The 19,049-nt window shown below is 42.2% G+C and overlaps 1 protein-coding gene across 1 annotated transcript; it reads right to left on the reverse strand.

The window, feature by feature from the left end:
• Positions 1–790: 790 nt before the first annotated feature.
• Positions 791–15,463, reverse strand: IL1R2 (interleukin 1 receptor type 2). The gene is made up of 9 exons (XM_054628096.2): positions 15,397–15,463; positions 13,768–13,898; positions 13,413–13,671; positions 11,109–11,283; positions 9,517–9,691; positions 8,238–8,303; positions 7,375–7,510; positions 4,964–5,109; positions 791–3,675 (listed from the first exon to the last, which is right to left on the reverse strand). Exons 1-9 carry the CDS (start codon positions 15,426–15,428, stop codon positions 3,548–3,550), a joined length of 1,248 nt encoding a protein of 415 aa, XP_054484071.2. The 5' UTR covers positions 15,429–15,463; the 3' UTR covers positions 791–3,547.
• Between the last annotated feature and the right edge of the window lie 3,586 nt (positions 15,464–19,049).

Consider the following 19,049-nt stretch of genomic DNA (forward strand, 5'->3'; position numbering starts at 1 on the left):
TGATCTGGCTGAGTGCTGGGGAAAGGGTGACAGGCCCCAGCTCACCTGCAGTCACTCAGCAGACTTCCTCCTGGTCCCAGCAGGGCTCTTGGACTTCAGCCATGCACACAGGACAGCTCGTTCTTTTCTTCCTCTAATAGCTGTGGCACTTCATGACCACACAACCTGTGAGCCACAAATGTTTTTCCAAGGCACCAGCTAGATATTTTCAGCCTCTCTCTTATGTTGGATTCCACAATATGTACCTTTGGGCCTGCCTCTCAACCTCTTATAGTATTTTCATTCAGTGCAAGCCTGTGCTTGCTCTGCACAGAGCTGCCAGCATTAAAGTCATTCCCCAAGAAAGCCCAGCAGCTTTGACTACATGACAAGGTGTCTCTGGGCTTTAGACTGATTCTTTTTGTAATCTCTCTGATAACCCGAAATCCAATGATCCACAACCAGTCATTCCTTTATCCATGAATCCATGCAGAATAGATTAATCTCACTTTGTCTTAAACTGGTGGAAAAAGACAGACACCTCTGAGATGCAACTTATCCCATTTATTTTAGGGACCAGTGAGAAGTCTTTCTCCACTGAGTGGAGAGGAAACATCAGTGGCTATCTTGGATTATCTATATTGCTTTAGGGTTTGTGAAGGCTGGATGAGAGGTACCCCACTCTAGGCTATACTTGGCAGCTGCAAGGTTATGGATAGGAAGTTCTCAGCTCCAAAACGTAAGAACTATTTTTTGCTTTTTTTTTTGCCCTGCTGGACCTGTTGCTTTAGAGACTTGAGGCAGAATAATCATAAAATCTTTAATTAGCTGTTCATACCTAAACCACTATTCCTGGCATATTTCAACAAGGACGTCCTCATCCTCCTGCATGCATGCCTTCCCTCCCTAGCTACTAGAATTAAAAATGTAACTTTCTTGTCTTGATCAGTGAAGATCAACTCTGTGTGCAGGTCAGCCCTTGTTTTCACTTGCTCCCACATTTATTTAAGGGTTTTGTTTGGGAACCAGTGGATGAAATTATTTGGTGCTCTTCACATTATATTTAGGTTCAGTCTGGGTGCTACTATGATCAAACATCAGTTATGCCACCTATTTAGATGGATAAATGACATCAAGATCACACACATTGAAAACTAGAAAATAGTTGTTAACTTAATTCGTGTTTCCTGAAAATAACTTTTGCACAAGAAGCCTCTATACTGGATGCTAACTCATGCCAAGACCACGGTACACCAGTTTTTTCCTCTCTGTAGGTGTGCCTCTGAAGTTGTTGCAGACAGACTAGCTCTCTGGAAAATGCTATAAACCCACACAGTCCCAGGAACGAGGTGACCTTGTCCTCATTACATCCATAATTTTTCCAAAGAGAAACTTTGTTGTGCAGAGCTCTGAATCCTTGATGTTCCCTAATACTGTACTTCTTTTCAGGTTTGGGAAAGAGCTGCCATCCTCAAAGAGACATCTCATATCTCACATCTCTCTTCCCATTCAACTCACACACCAGCATTTTGGTTTATTTGTTTACCAGTTTTCCACGTAACATTTTCAAAACCTAGATAAACCATGTTGCCTTTGTGTATAAAGATGCAAATCAGTGTAAAGCATTTACATTATGTAGGTCACTTGTTCAAATCTATCTGTAAAATATTTACATTGTGTAGTTCACCTGAAGACATCTACTTATGAGGAAAGCCGTCAGAATATTATACTAGTAGTCAGAGAATCAAATATCACTTCATAAAAGAAAAGCCTACTCTTCTCCACACTTGCATCCACCTTTTTCCCATCTGCCCATAAAACACTGGTGGTCCTTATCATCTTTCATATTCTACACTTGGAAGCAGTGAGTCCTGTGGTGTTCTCTGGATGCCCTTGACCTAGACTGCGTCAGAACTCTAATCTTCTGTGCCTGTATCTTCACAACAAGCATTTAGAGTATTTAAAGGGAGGCTTTGGTCGGAATCTCATTACATATGAATGTTCTTGCTAATAGAGTGAAGATTTCTTAACTCAAGCCACATCCTACTCTTCAAAATCCTTCCAGATATTTATTGGGCCAAATTTAGAGCCAACTACAAGTCGTAATCCAAAGGAATAAGGTCATGGTCTGTCCCAGATGGCTGTGAGCCATTCACTTCTCTAGTGTGTTAAAATTTGGTTTTTGGAGTCAAAGTTTTTCCTGATTTTTTTTTTTTTCTACAGAGTTTGAAAATCCTCTGGGATGATTTACATGAACAAAAAGCTTTATCTTTGGTGCCTGTGAGAGATGTTGGTATTATTTTAGTATTGGTAGAGGGAGAGGTGTTGATGCAGTTATGGATCTGTACTAATCTAGGCCTTAATGCAGGTTCTCTTCCCTCCAATATAGATGAAGATAATGCACATTATGTATCATGTAACAATTTCTCAGCTGTCATGAGTGGTATCTCTTTGAAGAGAATGAGAGGAAGTAACCAAATAATTTTACTCATTCTGACCCTCAAAGTACAACATGGTCACTGATTATTTATTGCTCCCTTTTGATTTATGTCAAGACTAGAATCCAGTTAGGTTAACATAACAGGCAGTGTTTTGCATCCTCTGTAACCAACTTGCATACTGCAATTTAAAGGACACAATCTGAAACTACACCAGACTGGTCACAAAAGGGCTGGAGGAACAAAAGTGTGAGACTGTTCATTATTACTGGCAATCTGTCCAGACACTTCCAGGAATAAAACTTTTTATTAGCCAAATCACTCCCAAAACATTTAAACGTCCCTCCAATTCTTTCCTTGGCAAAGATGACAACATGTTACAGCCGCTTATGAATCTCTAGCTACAACATATTGGTAGATAAAATAGAACTGAATTCCTCTGTGTACAGTTATCTTTTATATAGATAGAGTTATCTCTGGGGGAGGGATATTCTGACAGTCTATTTAAGCAATGTGTAATCCAAATGGTGAACAAATTTAGTTTTTCTGTGGAGAAGTTCATAGATATACAGTTGCCATGACAACTGCATTTGGCTCTGAAAAGGGAAAACAAATGTCTCTTTTTAGACTCAAGTGAAATAAATTTAGTCTGGTTGCATATAAAAATTGCTTTTTCCCTCTAGTGTCAAATAGTCCTTCTGCAGCAAGCTTCCTTAGCTTCCCTTTTTAGATTTTAGGGGTTTCTTTTCCTTTTTTTAAAAAAAAAAAAAAAAAAAAAAAAAAAAAAAAAAAAAAAAGAACAGTACATCTGTTGGAATTACAAAGGGTGAGAGCACCTCCCTCTCCCTACCCTTCCCATATCCACAACATGATTTTGTGTTCCAAAATTCTACAGATGGCACCCTAGTTACAAATAGAACCAAATTTCCTGCATCTATGCAGCATAAAAATGCAAACTTATATTCTTAACTTCATCAGATCACAGAAGACTGGGAAAAGTGGGAAAGAGCTGTTATTATTGGTCTGTTGGGAATGAAGTATATTAGGTCTGAAATGCTCGCTGTGTCTGATGTAAAGATAGCCAGGGTGATTTTTTGGTTCTGTTGGTAGTTGGAGAACCCAAGTGGATTTTAAACCTTTGGTATTGTATATCCTTTATCAGATCTACTCTTCCAGCACTTGTGCATGCATATCCCTCCCACGATCAAACAGGCGAGAGCAACAGGAATCATTGCAATGTACCAGGACAGACCAACAGCTGGAAAAGTAAACAAATTAAATATTAGAAAACCAGAAAAAAAACAATGAACTCCCAGGAACACAGCTCTCTAAGCTCAAGTTGGAAGAGGAGAAATGACGGTAGAAAGGATGTCTGCAAGTTAACCTTCCAGCAGGGCTTATGACCTTTGAAAGGAAGAGATCTATTGATTGAGCACTCTGGGAAATGTGTTCATGAAGATAGGAGGAAGGATTGGAAAACAACAGAGAGTGAGAATTTAAAGTTCAATCTTTTGCATACACCCCATTTTCTGAACCCCTGATCAGGAGCAGCTGTGTGCTTTCTATCTTGGTTTATTTAAAGCAGAGACATTCCAAGCAGGAAATCCAAGCACCTTGTGGAGCATGAATACTCAACAATTAGTCCACCCTCAAGTTGCGTGAATAATTTTTTCCTACAGAGCAGCTTATAAATTAGTAACAATCGACCCAAGACTCAGAACTTCTTCCTAAATCTGGCTAATTTCCAAGGCAAGTGTCTGTCCAGACCATTCTGGATTATTCCAATGCATATTGCTTCCTGGTGCAGCTCATGGAAGACAAGGGCAGCCCATGATCCAGCAAAATGAGTACAAATCCCTCATCATAGGGTGCTGGAGTGAGTCATAACTGATAATGAAGTCTGAAAGAGTTCATGTGCCTTTCTAAGACAGTGTGAGCAAGCTTTGGTGATTCACCAACGTCATACAAAGAAACAATTAGCATTGCTTCACATTGTTTGTACAGCTGGCTCTTGGCCAATGGTTTTCCACACTGCAACATTAATTGCACCGAGTTTAGGTCTTCTCTTCCCATTACCAGAAGCCAAAGTAACAACACCCATCATAATTTACACTTCTTGTTGTTTTGGCAGCAGTCTGTGCATGAGGAAAAGTAACACTCTAATAATTCATTCTGTTGTTGTCTTTTTTTCTTCCCTACTTGTTGAGGAACTGGAGGAGATTTGGCTCTACTGCAAAGAGAGTTTGCCACTAGTCTCACTGGAGCACTTATTTCACAAAGTGTACCTAAATTGGAGTCTTATTCAATAAAGAGATATCCCAGCACAGACAGATCCTTATCCCTGCATAAAATGTCAGTAAATGACCTACAGAAGGTGAATTTTGTGAACGGGCTGTATCAAAGACTACAGGTGAAAGAGGCAACCAGATTTTCCGCAGGCAGTAATTTATCCCAACACTAGCTCTTACAGTACAAACAGATCAGATGCTAATTTAGCATTAGAATAATAATAAAAATTATCAAAAATAAGCAGTAAAAATAACTACCTTCCTGCTTGACCCTTGTTGGCAGTTCTTGGTATCCATATCTGTTCTGGGCCAGACAGGTAAAGTCTGTGTAAAAGTCCACTTCTTCAACAGAATCAAAAATCAGTGGTACTTCAATGAAGTTTTCACCATTTTCTACAATTTCTCTGGAAGAATAATAAAGATTAAGTGTTAATTATTTTAATAAGATGGTTTTTCTCTATTTGATATGTTCATTCTAACAGCACATTGCAAGAAAATGCATTGGATATTGCTTCATTTCTGAACCAGCCTCTCAGCATTCAAGGATGCCTGTTGTCTTCAGCCCAGTTGTGCTACTTGAGTCCCAGTGGGCAGTACCTATCTTGCAGCTTTTGGAGTCTAGAGGGAAAAAAATACCTGGATTTGTCTTGCAAAAATAAAGAAAGGGGAGGGGGAAAAGGCAAGTGGAATTCTGTGTATCTTTGATACATTAGCATTGGGCAAGGACCTAGTTCCTTCTCTCTGACTACCTAAAGTTAATTCTTACAATCAGCAAAGGACATATGAAAAACATAACCCTGTAAATGTTCTCTGAGAAAACTGAACCACCATTCCTGTCTATCATGTGCTCAATGCAAGAAACTGTCCAAGAAGTTTCCAGCTAATTTCAACATGATTATTTTAGGAGTCCCACTATTTTAAAGTGGTTTTTTAGCTGGAGTCAAACATTGCCCCTTGATACCTTTTAGCCATTACCAGAGCAGTTGTCCATTATAAGCCTGCAATGCACAGCAGCAATGGAATTCCCTGGGTGCTCCTTCCAGGAGCTCTTTGACAGAGATTTCTGCAGGGAATTTGTTTTCCCAGGGGCATTTGAGCTATTTTGTCATGCTGCCATAATGAGGGCTTCCAACAGAACTGGGGTATCTCACACACCATGGGTCCTGCAGGAACCTTATCTGTCACTGTCAGTGTCCTTGTGCAATTGCATTATAATATACAACAGCAATAATGATAGTGGTAAGCATAACAAAAATAATTTTTTTGTTTGTCCAAGTAAGAAAGTTCTGCTCTATTCTAAAGCCTGCAGAGACTATAGCTGCAGCACATTTTTATGGTTCCTGGCCACAGGTTCAATGCATTTTCACTTATCCATATAAACAAGATTATAAATTAATATCCCCAGTCATGCTGTGGGGAATGGGAAAACCCCTAAAGGCTTGGGCATACAATTGAGTTCCTATGTTACCTCTGGCTGCAGCATGGCCAGGCTGTTATCTGGCACTGGTGGCCACAAACTGCCAAAACCATCTCACATCCATAACAGTTAAACATTCTTGTCCATCAAAATACAGATGCCACATCCCCAAACTCTGCTGGAAATGGCCCCTAGCCCATGCTAAACCCTAATCAATAACCAGAAACCCTTTGGGAGGATGCTAGCTGGTGTGTGACCAGTTTAGCAAGTAACAGCAGAGGCAATGGCATCCCAGATCCAAGGAACCTTCTGGGCTCTGTCCACCAGTACGGGCAGAGCCACTAGGCAAGGGTAATGATCTTTTTGGACACTCTAAGCTACATGAAACAATAAACAAAACAAGCTGATATGGTCCTTAGTGAAGAGATTTCAGTCAGAAAGTTCAGCTCACATTTACAAAACCACTAGAGGTGTGCCTGGATGTAGTGAGTTACTCAGGTAACACATCACAGGTACAGAAAGCAGGTGTCCTTCCCTTTCCTAGTGGTAAAAGCCTTGAGGTATGTAGCTATGAGGCAGCTGAAAGACAGCTCCTCAAGACTGGGAGACACAATGAATCAGGGCAAGAGGATGTGGAACATCCTGTTTCTCCCTCCCACCAATATTCCCTTCAGTGCTACCCTAGCACCTGTTCTAGCACTCAGCGGGTTCTGAGTGAGTCAGTTTAACTCACTAATGTGGAAAAGAACAAGATTAGGGGGGAAATAGTGCTATTTAGGGAAAAAAAAAACCAAACAAACAAAAACCATCAAACCACTAGGTAATTTTCTGTTGTCTTAGTGTATTCTGAGAACCTCATGAATGTGAGGGAGAGAATGTTGCCACTTTGCTGGCATGGGGTAAGGAGAGAGGTAAGAGAAGCCCTGGGAAGGATCAAGTCTCCTTGCTTTCCACTGCAGTCAGCCCTCACAACAGCTCAGTTGCTCATGAAAATGTGCTTAAGGTTTGTCTCAAAATTGCCTCATTTGCAAAATACCATGTCACAAAAAACAGAGATAAAGCATTTATTTCACTGACTGGGTTGGGCTTGGGGGTTTTTTGCTTGTCTGCCTTTTTTTTCCCTCAGCTCTCACCTTCACTTCAGATCTGTCCATTTCCCATTTCATTACCTGGCATTCAGCTGCACTGAGAGCCCCTGTAGCACTGCAGGTTAGAACAATAAGCACAAGGAAGCACTTTCAGCCAGACTTACTGTCGTTCCCCCTCTGTAACTCTGCTTTGTTTATAAACCACGTCAACGCTGCTGTCATTTGCCAGCCATTCCACATCAGTTTGGAAATGGCTGCCCAGCCCAACAAACACTTTGCATGGGAGAGTCATCTTAGAGCCTGTCAAAAAAAAAAAAAAAAAAGAAAAAGATTGAAAAACAATTTAGACACATATGAAGAACTACTCTTTCTTTTGGTGAAAGCCAACAACTCCAGGGGGAGATCCCATACAAGTCAAGAACCACTACTTTCAAAACTGAAGTTAATCTCCAGATTGCTTTTGATCCCCTGCTCCTTGGCAGCAAGACCCTTCAGTGCAGCAGTCCTTTCTGCTGCTAACCAAATAATTTCCCTATTGCAACACTTACCAACTCTGGCACTAAACACATTCCCCAGAGGCAAGGCTGTGTCCCTGTGGCCTTGCCCTTTCTGACACAGTGCAAAGGGCACTGTGTGATTTACCCCTCTGGAGCAGCTGCATTAACCAGCAGCACAGCTTCACTCACACATGCTCTGAGTGAGGACATTTAGCTGAAGGTTGGACCTCCAGGGATAAAGTGATTTTGCAGAAGTTCTGAATTTTTTAATTGTTATAATTACTGTAACTCAAGGATAAAGAGATTTCAGACTGATGTGTTTCTATATTTTACAGAAGTATAGCTATATACCCAGAAGACAGCACATGGTTGTAGATGTTAAAAAGCAAAGAATACTCTAGAACCAACCTTCAACTAATATAATTGAAATCAAAAACCTACAGCAATTTATGCCAACAAATTACACCATAAGAGGACCTGCTCTAGTTTTTCTCTGACTAAACGTTTCCAAATATGATGTTGGGCCTTACCAAGAGCAGCTGATGTTGTCTTTTGGGCTGGATACACAATTATCGGGGTAATTCTCTTCTCTTGTTCTTGGCAGAAAAAGAGAACAGAGTCAGTGCTAAGACAAGAGAAAATGCAGGCATGGCCCTAGAACCAGAAACATGCCACTTCAGCCAATATCTGTCGTCTCCTAGGAAAGGATTTGATTGCTAAAGCCGCTGGCAAGCAGCGATATTGCCGCTCCGAGCTGGGGCCCCGCGGCTGCCGGGCCGGGCAGGGTCCCCCAGCGCCTCGGGGACGGCGTGAGGCCTGCGCGGCACGGGCGCCCCCTGCCGGCCGCTCTGCACAGCAGCGCGCCGGGCCCCGCCGCCGTCCCCGCCCTGTGGCACAGCGGCCTGTCCTCGTCTGTGACACACGGCCTGTCCCCTCGCTGTTACACAGCGGCCTGTCCCCACGCTGTGGCACAGCGGCCTGTCCTCGTCTGTGACACACGGCCTGTCCCCTCGCTGTGGCACAGCGGCCTGTCCCCGCGCTGGGACGCCGCCAAATGGCTGATCTCCGAGCTCCCCCGAAGGCCTCGGCAGTGACACGGCCCCTCCTGCCCCCAAGAGATCAATTATTCCGTTTAACAAACACGGGCACTTGCAGGAGAGATCCCCACCCTGCCGGGAGTGCTGTGGGAGCCCCTTCAGGGCCAGGACAAGCACTCCCTTGGCACGGCTGAAAGGCTGAGCATGAGCTCCTCTCAAGAGTTTCATTAGCAAAGAAGAGGTTTTCTTATGTGTTGTAATGGTTTCATATGGCCATCATTGAATCATAGAGCCACAGAATCTTTTAGGTTGGAAGGAACCTTAAATGTCCCTAAAACCTTTCTTAAAAGTTTCCTAGGACCACTAGTTCCAACCCTCCTGCCATGGGCATGGACACTTTCCTCAAGACCAGGTTGCTGAAATCCCCATCCAACCTGGCCTTGAACACTTCCAGGGAGCAGGGATGGGGGCATCCACAACTTCTCTGGGCAACCTGTGCCAGTGCTCCACTACCCTCACAGTAAAAACTTCCTCCTAATAGCTAATCTCAACCTGCCCTTTCAGTTTGGAGCCATTTGTCCTTGTCTTGTCACCTCATGCTCTTGTAAGAAGTCTATCCCCATTTTTCTTACAAGTCCCCTTCAGGTACTGGTAGACCACAATTCAGTCACACGGAAGTCTTCTCTTTTCCAGGCTGAATAAACCAAATTCTCTCAGCCTTTCCTTGTAGGAGAGGAAATCCATCCCTCAGATCATCTGATAATATTCTTACCAACAGTCTCCAGTTGAATTGTCCTGGTGATTTCATACTCCACACCTTCAAATGGAAATGACATCTTGCAGGTGTAATACCCTCCATCTGTTGGTAGCACAGATGTCATGATCAGAGACGCTGAACCGTTCAGAATGATGAATCTTTCATTGTCCTCTTCCAAAGGCTGAGCATCCTGGAGAAAGGACAGTAACTGGTGTTATGACTCAGATAGCTACACCCTAATTATCTATTGAGAGAGACAAATTATCTCTGTCTCTCTGTTATTAGAAGTTCACTTATTGCTGCGAAATCTGAGCAGTTCTGCTTTCCCACCAAAGCACGAGTTCTTTTAGTGTGTATCCATCTCTAAAATGTCTTGTGGCACTATATGTGTGAAGTGTGAAGAATTGCTATTTTAATCTATCTATAATGTGTGTGCATAGTTCTTCCATAGTGCACATTTTAAGATGGAAAACATATAATAGGCTCATCCTTGAGTCATCTTAGAGCAATCACACAAGATTTTAGTACCCATGGAGTTTTTCACAATGTTATCCATATGTATCCATGTGTATGTATCCATGTGTATGTATCCATACTTCCCATACATGACCACAGAAGAGTAATATTCTAAGGCATTCTTTGAAGACAAATACTTGTAATCATGCAGGATTTCACATAACTGTTACTTGCCCCATAAATTATTAGAAATTCCTGCTCTGTATCCCTAAGGCTCTGTTCATACACAGTCTGGAGACCTGCTAGGAGAAATTATGTTCTCCCTCATGAAGGCAGGGTAGCTCTTTCTTACATTTGTAACAAAATCCCTATTGAGGAGGGCAGCCTCTCACTTAGATTAAGTGGGTTATATTCCACTTCTGAAGGGAGTCCTGAGCAGCAACATTTTGCTGGTATAGTACAGATCATAACCTAGGCACTGCAAGCCAGCCTGTATATTGCATCCTATGGTAAGGCTACAGCTGCACAAGGCAGAGCGTGTGATCACAGTGGGAGTGTAAATAAAAGCTAAACTGAGGTATTGTGGAAATGCAAGAAGAATCCCCTGCTCTCCAGTGTGAAATTGAACAGCCAAGGATGTATTTGGTCTTAGTGGCAAAACCAGGCTTGCCTACTTGAAAAGCAGCAAACTGGGCAGTTAGGCAAGAGAACACTCCAGGCATTATGTAATTCCGCCACTATTTCCAAATGGTGTATTCCAGTTGATTCATGAAAACTACCCCACCTGAACACGGAGGCAGTATCCCTGGTAGGTCCTACTTTATGGGATTCACTAGAGGGGCCATGAAAAGATGCACAGTGCCAAAGAGAAGGGCCTGATATGAGGTGGCAAACCCTGGAGTTGGGTAAATAATCTAGCCTTATAAACAGTTGCACTGCTTGTGAGAGCATGAAACATGTGAAACACTTCACCCTGTGCTGAGTGTGCCCCAGAAAACTTTTCTTAAAATGTATACATCTGCCCCAAAATTCCCAGTATATTACACTATGCTAGTGACTTAAGCAACATGATATTCAAGAGAAACCTTAAGTGAATATTTATGTGCCAAGCTGGGATGAGGCTATGCACAAAGAGGAAGTAAATGTTCTACCTTGTACCACTTGAGCTCCAGGCTTGTCCTATTTGGTGTAAAATCCCACAGATCAGGACAAACAATCTTTCCAGCGGTGAAAGTGAAGAGGACCTGGGGATAGGCAATCTCCCAAGCAGCTGTTTTCTCCACAACTGTGAGGTGGATTGAGACCTCAGCACAGTACGAGTTGTTCCTGGTGACAAAGCAGGGAGAGGTGAGCCCCCAAGAGAACTCAAATGACACCCTTGGTTTCCTCCTGGCTCCATTTCCCTCCTTAACAGAGGCCAAGACTGAGATCACACCAGGCTGGATGTTGGAAAATCACTGGTACTGTTCTTTTGGCACAATCAAAACATGTTGCTGACACATATCTGCCTTAGACCTTCAGTCTTTTCTTTTTATAGTACAAGTTTCCTGTGCACCTTTAGGCTGAAGCATGATTTTAACTGTGTGAGGAGGGGGAGCATGTTAACCTGAACAGTAGCAGATGTGTCATGAACCCTCCCCCATTTCCTTGGAAGAGGTTTTGACTGTGAAAACCCTAATGATTAAATAAAAAGCTTAAAGCATGTACTATGATACATCTGCAGTTACTATTGCACAACCATAGACATTTCTGCAAGTACATATAATTTTCTGTAGCAAATAAGGCGTTCTGGCTTTGAAAGTTTTGCAATATTCAATTTTCTTTCTGGCCCCAACTGACAATCACTTCCAGTCCTAAGGAAGACCATTCTGGGAAAGACAGATGCTTAAATTCCACTCTTTACAACCTCTGGAAGCCTGCTTCAGAGATGCCTTTACTCAGGGCAGTGCATGATCCTGGAAGGGGCCAGTGAAGCCAAGGAGGCTGGGCTGCCACTTCCAGGAGAGCAGCTGTGGGCTGCAAGCAGACAGACTGACACTGTTGCCAGGGCACTGTGGCCATCTGTCATATACAGGCCGGATGCCCAAATCCAAAATATTTGCTCCACAGAACACAGAAGCAGAGATCTGTGATAGTTTGCTGCTACCTTCAAATATAAAAAGATCTGCTGACTTCCCTGCAGGATAATTTGTAAAGGAAATGTAACTTGCTTGTGCTTTATTAATCCTGTAATAATGTTAGCAATGAATTTACCTATTTGGGTCTTACATGTCTTTTTCAAACAAACTTCACAGCATTTTGTTTGATCTCTCAGGAACACTGCTATAGTGCTATATATTGACAAAGTGAGGCAGAATAGTCCAAAAAGGGGATTTAAAAGCACTCTTGAATATCTCAGGCAACTACTCTGTTCTAGAACAGTATTTGCAACCTTTTGCTGTTTGGGCTTCACTATCAGTGTCTTCTCTTCTGCTCCACAACTGAAATTGCTGCTGAGATATGGGAAAATGCCAACGTAACATGCTGAGCATGATTTCTCAACTTGTCCATCTCTTCTACTGCTGACTTGCATTCCTCACAAGGTGTGCTGTGCAAGCAAGGAGACCATGCTATCCACAAGCAGCTCCAGGAATGTAGAGATATGTTCTCCAGTATAAACCCCAGAGCCAAGTGCCAGAGGTTTATGAGAGGCTGGCTGGCAGCCGGAGATGTCAGGAGACAGGGACCTGGAACATCTTCAGAAGTTCAGGCTCTAAGGGTGATGGGATTTTTTGCCTTCCTTGGTCCTCAACAAATCCAGACCCTGGCACCTCTTTTGACATAGTACAGTGTGCTGTCAGATTGAAAACACTCAGAAAAAAAATTACCAATAGGGCTGAAAAGAGCCATGGCTAAAGTCTCAACTCACTGCAATACCACAAGTCTGGTACTAGCCTAGTAAACACACACTGGGTCTCATGAAAATTCTTGCAACAATATCAAGTCAATCAAATTCTGGCTTAAAACATGACTCGGAAAAAAAGTGAAGACCAGAAATATGGAAGTGGGAAGAGGAAAGCCACTGCAGAGCTACAATGCCTTATATACGCTTCATAAGGCAATCTGCGGTGCAACAAGGGTATTTGTGCTCAGCAAACCCGCTGCCTGCAGCATGTCCCACTTGTCATAGCACTGACTGGCTCAGAGCTAATTAGGAAAAACTCTCTATACAATATTCTCCTATGAGATTGTAGTCAAAGTGGCAAGCCTGTGTCACCATTTTTCCAGATTTCAGTACTGGTAACTATAGGAGACACACAATGCACTCTAAGGGTCCTGACTTCCCATATTTTTTCTCTCTAATAAAGTCAGCAAGGAAATTATCCAGAAATGCTCTGAATATAGCTGGAGTTTACAATCAAGGTTAGAAGACATAGCCACTTTTTAGTGAACTAGATTATCTTTTAAATACCTACCTTCTTGTGCAGATATATACTCCTGAGTCTTCTAGCCTCACTGGTAAAAACCAGAGTGCATTTCCTTTTGCCCAGATTCTTGAATCTTCATCTCTTCCTGATATCATGGTGTTTGAACCATTTTTATACCATGTGATATTAGGGGTCAAGGCAGAGAAATCCAAATGTTTGTATCTGGGGGAAGGGCATTTCAGAACCACAGGTTCTCCATGAAGTTCATAGTAGTGTTTGAAAAACACGGTGTGATCTGGGCAGTTTTCTATACAAATCAGAGATATTTTTGCATTACTGTCAGAGAGGAACATTTAAAAGAATGGTGAGGAAAACAGAAGGAAAAAGACAAATGTACACTTACCTGTGTTCTTGACTTGCTGGAGTCTGAAAGCAGATGCACCTACTGTGCACGTCACCAGGACAAGGAAGAGCCCATGCATTTTTTTCCACAAGAAATCAGAAGAAGAGGGCAGAAGGAAAATATTTTGAAATCTACAAGGAAGTTTATTACAAGACAGATTATATAATCAAAATACTCAACATTATCTGAAGAATTAACTGCTATTTTTCTCACTCCAGACCTGGGGAGCTTTGGTCCATCCTCAGTGAGCAGAAAGGTGTCTCCATCCCTAGTTTATGGAGGCTGAACTGTGGAACCAGAACATCTGGCTGGCACACACATATCACTTTTGGCCCTTCCCTTTCACTCCAGAAGGTGAAAACAGCATACCACAAGATGCTGCTGTCCCCCCAGCTTTTCAGAGTGACAACTGTGGGTGGAAAAATTTAGCTCTGCTTATTTTGCAGTAAGATGTGACTGAGGCACAGGTCAGCTGCTTTGAGTGAACTGTAGTGTAGTAGCTTGGGGTGGACACAGGGGCAAAGTAGGCCAGCTAGTGTGAAACAGGCTGCAGGAAGACTTCCTGCTACAAGCAGTGCCAAGCTTTCTTGTCTCCAACAAATATTTCTGTTGGGACAGAAAACATTGACTCCATGGCATGTATACCCATCTTGCTGGTGCTGCACAAGTTTTCAGCATGGACACTATTACCATCTGTTCTAAAAAAAAAAGATAAAGAAAACCCTGAACAAGCTGTTCTGAAAATCAGACAGGGTGGCTGCTAAGGGAAAACAAAATTCTCCTCTGCCAGTCATTCATCAAGTGTCATCTGTATGGACATGAAATGGGCATGGCACTGAATGCTTCTGCTCTGCCACGAGACCACAGCTCCTGCTACTTTCTTGATTGATTATGCTTTACCTTGGTGTGCCATGGGCAAAAATATATAAAACATGCTGGATAGAGGCACTAGTTTATGCTCTGTATAAGGAATTTATGAGAAACACGGTACACATATCCACATGATACGTAATACTATTTCCATTTTATATACAGAAATGGAAATTGCATGCATTTAACATTACCTTAAAACTATGATGAATATTAAATGACTATACAACTATTTCAAATCAAAATAAAAAGAAATATTTCTACCAATATAACAAAGACATAGGTATACACCTTTGGACATCTTTTTGTATCCCTTCATGCTCATACTTCCATAGTTTTAATCCAAATTTCTTCCTGTTCTAGTAGTTGTACTTACCTGACATCTGATTGTTTGACTACAATAAACTATTTCCAGATTATTGTCATCTGTACAACACCACAAAACCAACCTCTTGCTCAATAACACTCTTTCATAACCATGGGTCATACTCTTAGGTCTGCCTGGGTTTCCAGGGAATTGGTATGGAGCTCTAGCCTCTCAGCTACACCTGAACCAGGTGCTAGAGGCATTAACAAGCCCCATGGTTCACATCAATACCCTGTAGCAGGTGAGTCTCTCTCTTCAGATCCTGACAAAAATACTTGGTTATTCTGTTCAGAGCCTTCTGGTCCCTTTGGTTTAGTAACTAACAATCTCCATAAGCCATTTGAGGATTTAGGGAAGGTTTTCATTCCCAGATTTCAATCAGATTCACTTACCTGTGTTTCTGTAGTCTTTCAGCCATAAGCATCTCACAAAAAGAAACTATCAGACTGAAAATTCCTGGTGAGGATCTTATATAGGGTTGAGCTCAACACACAGCGGAAATTTGTCTCTCATTGCCCAATCAGATTTGTGTCAAAACCAAGTAACGTTTTAGACCCAACTTTCTTTCCTTCCGTAGAGTGAGGATAAGAGAAACAGAGGCACAGGCAGAGAGAAAATATGTGTTTGGATTTCCCAAAAAAAGGGGAAATGACTGCTAAATATATGACTAATTTTCCCCTTTTCTGACGAATGGTAGCTTGCATACACTCATGTCTTCACATGACTATTTCACACACTACCTCAAGTAAAAAATTTCATGGGTAACAAAAGGTGCACTGCAGCATAGTCAGCAGCTAAATAATTGCAGTTTTCATATTTTGTGGTTTATCAAACTGTTCATAAATCTTCTGTGATTTCCCAGATCCCTGGTGAATCACAAATGTGCTGATTCCCCTTTCTTCTCATAACATCCATTTTAGTGTGACAGCCTGTATTAAGGCTCTCTTGCAATGCGGTATAAAGAAGTAACAGCTAGAAGCAAATTATGGTTTCCAGGCTCATGGGGAGGAGTAAGAAAAGCACTGTGAATTGTGGCAATTTTGGCCTTTTAGAAGAGGGTAATCAATTGAGGGACTGCAGTTCCCAGATAGACTAATATCCTCGGGTACATCTAAGAAGGATCAACAATTTTCAACAGCTTTCTTCAGAAGGTTTCTGCCCTGGCTTTCTTTTTATCCATAAAATATCTTGATCTCATGCAGCAGTGTAAGGACTGCTCAAGCTTCAGTTGTTCTTCAAGTTTCAGTTGTTTATTTGGAGGTGCAAAAGTTTGGTTTAGAATAACTCAGGAAGAAAGGAAAGAGAGCAATAAATTTATATTTTTTTAGTAGATGTCTGCTGAGAAGGCCACGTCATTTTGCGGTTAGCTATCACTGAGTATTTATAAACAGAAATGTGCAAGTCTAGCAGCTATATATATAGAGAAACTCTCTTAGGGAAGCTGGTGTCGTTCTGTGGTTTCGCTCTGCTGATGATTCATTGATACAGCTCAAGATGCTGGAGCGTAGCTGTGAAATTCCTGACTTGAGGACCAGACTATTCCCCATACGTCTCACTCATTGCTCATCTCACTAGATAGATATTTCCCACACCAGGGCTACATGCAGTTCCTTGCCACAGTTGGGTGGATTTTGCTGTCCTTGGACATGCCAATAAAATAATCAAAATATCAAGAAATATCTAGTCTTCTGGAAGTTCCTTGCCACAGAAACTTTCAAAAGGCCTCTACAAGCAAGGTGTGTCTGTTATCCCTGGTCAATGGAAGGGGAAATGAAAATTCAGGCATCAATGGATGGATTCCACCATTTCTACAAGGGGCAGTTAATGTGCCAGCTTCTTGTAGCAGCTCCCAGATTTTGCTGCTTCTCCTGGAGGAATTTACTCTGTTATAGTGGCTCTGTGGCTGATAATTTTTTGCATCCAAGAACTGCAATCCCTTGGGCTTCATAATTTATTCTGTTATCCAGTTTGGCTAAGCAAACTTTGTGCAATTAAAAACTGAAGTAAATTTCTCTGGTTCACATAAGAATAAGGTGACAAGGTATTAAGAAATACTGAATGTTGAAAGCTGACTGGCAAGCAGATGCAAAGTAAACCACAACTATTGCACCAACACATGTTCTTGGGTTATTGATATGAGCAAACCTGGTTTTAATAATTTATAATACCCTTGTGCACAGTTCCAAGATGGGGTCTTGAGGAGCAGAGAATAGGAAAGAAATGGAACTCTTCAACTCTGAGAATCACCAAATAAACTGGGAGAGAAAGAGAAAAACTAAACAGAAGGATTAGCACAATGCACAACAGACTCCAAGAATACAAGAATTTGCATGCTTAGCCAGAGGAATAAGTGCTGACATACCCCAGTTGTGTATGACAAAGTGGGAGAAACAGAAGGCGATGTGCCAAGGGATCCACTTTGTCATGAGGGAGTGCTAGTTTGGCCAGAGCAGCCATGGCTGGGTTACAGATTGTCTCACCACTACAGGTTCCTGGGATTTCCAAAGACACTTTCACTGCGATAGAAAGCAGGCACACTTGAAAAATAATTATACTTGCAAGAGCTGGAAGGGTCAGAGAGGAGGAGACCCTCAGTGTAGAAATCAACAGGGTATAAGGGACAAAGTAACGTCTAGAGAGGCCCAGAGTATCTGTGCACAGGCACACAGACATAGATTGGTGAAATAAAGAAATTATTTCTGAAAAAGTGGGGTTTGCTGGATTTTATTTAAAGTAGAAAACCATCCCTGAGCACAGCCTACTTGATATATGATGCCATGTGGAAAAGCAGTGATGGAGTACTGTTGCAAAGCTGAGTTTGTTGAAAGCAGAAAAGTGATATTGCTCTCCCTATAAACTGAACTGAGGAGGATAATCTAAACTACTAAATAGAGACAGTCTAAACATCAATGCATACCAGTGTATCTCTCAAATGACAATAAAAATAAAAAAAATATCTCTTACTGCTCTTCCTTCTCTTATGGATAAAACAGTGCATAGATACACTGAATGTTGATCAGGGATATGGTTCGGGTTAGGGATCAGAGAGTAAAAAAGCCTAGGGCTCCAGGGACACTGGGAATGGAAAAGGCATGCCAAAAGGACCATAGTAGGGCCTCAAAATTGCTGCCCCTATATCTTTCTCACCTGGGCCATCCACAAAACCATTCAGTTTGGAAAAAACCTCTAAGATTAAGTCCAACCATCCCCAAGTGCCACATCCACACGGCTTTTAAACCCTTCCAGGGATGGTGATTTCACTACTTTCCTGGGCAGCATATTCCAAAGCCTGTCCATCCTTTCAGTGAAGAGATTTTTCATAATATCTAATCTAAACCTTCCCTGCTACACCTTGAGATCATTTCCTCTCATGCTGTCACTTGTTGCCTGTGAGAAAAGACCAACCTGCAACTTACTGCTTTGAGGTTCCTGCTTCTTTCCCTGCTACAGCCATCCTCCCTGCTGGGATGGAGCAAGCCCACAGCACGCAGCACCTGCCATGCCTTAGTGCAGGGCTCCAGGCAAGGCTGCAGCACCCACGGTCACTCCCACACCAGGGCTGGGAGATGGGGCTAGCTGGGAGCCAGCAATGCTGAGGAGAACAGCAAGCAGACGTTTCCCACAGCTTTGGTGTCTTCTCAGACCATAGGCAGTGAGTCAGCAGGGGCACTAGGGACATGCTAGGAAAAAAATGAACCTAAGACTGCTGACTAGCTTTTTCTTTTCCACCAGTTCCAAAATCATAGTGTTTGCTTGCAGTCATGATTAGTCTTTTTTATATATGAAAAAACATAATGTGCTCTCTGGTCTTTCATGTGAGAGGTGTTGAGGGATTTAAAAACACAGCAGTCATTACAAAAAGCCCACAGCAACAGCAGACAGAGGAGGAACTGTGTCCAGTTGAGGATCATGAAATCATATAGGGTTACATGAGCTAGAACGACATGGACAAAAGAAAATTTCTAAACCAGTTACGGTGCTTGGCTTAAGCAGCCAACCCAGCAAACAGGGAATTCAGAGGCAAAGAGAAAAACAGATGACAAAG

Source organism: Agelaius phoeniceus, chromosome 2, assembly GCF_051311805.1.
Source record: "Agelaius phoeniceus isolate bAgePho1 chromosome 2, bAgePho1.hap1, whole genome shotgun sequence".
Taxonomy (NCBI): domain Eukaryota; kingdom Metazoa; phylum Chordata; class Aves; order Passeriformes; family Icteridae; genus Agelaius; species Agelaius phoeniceus.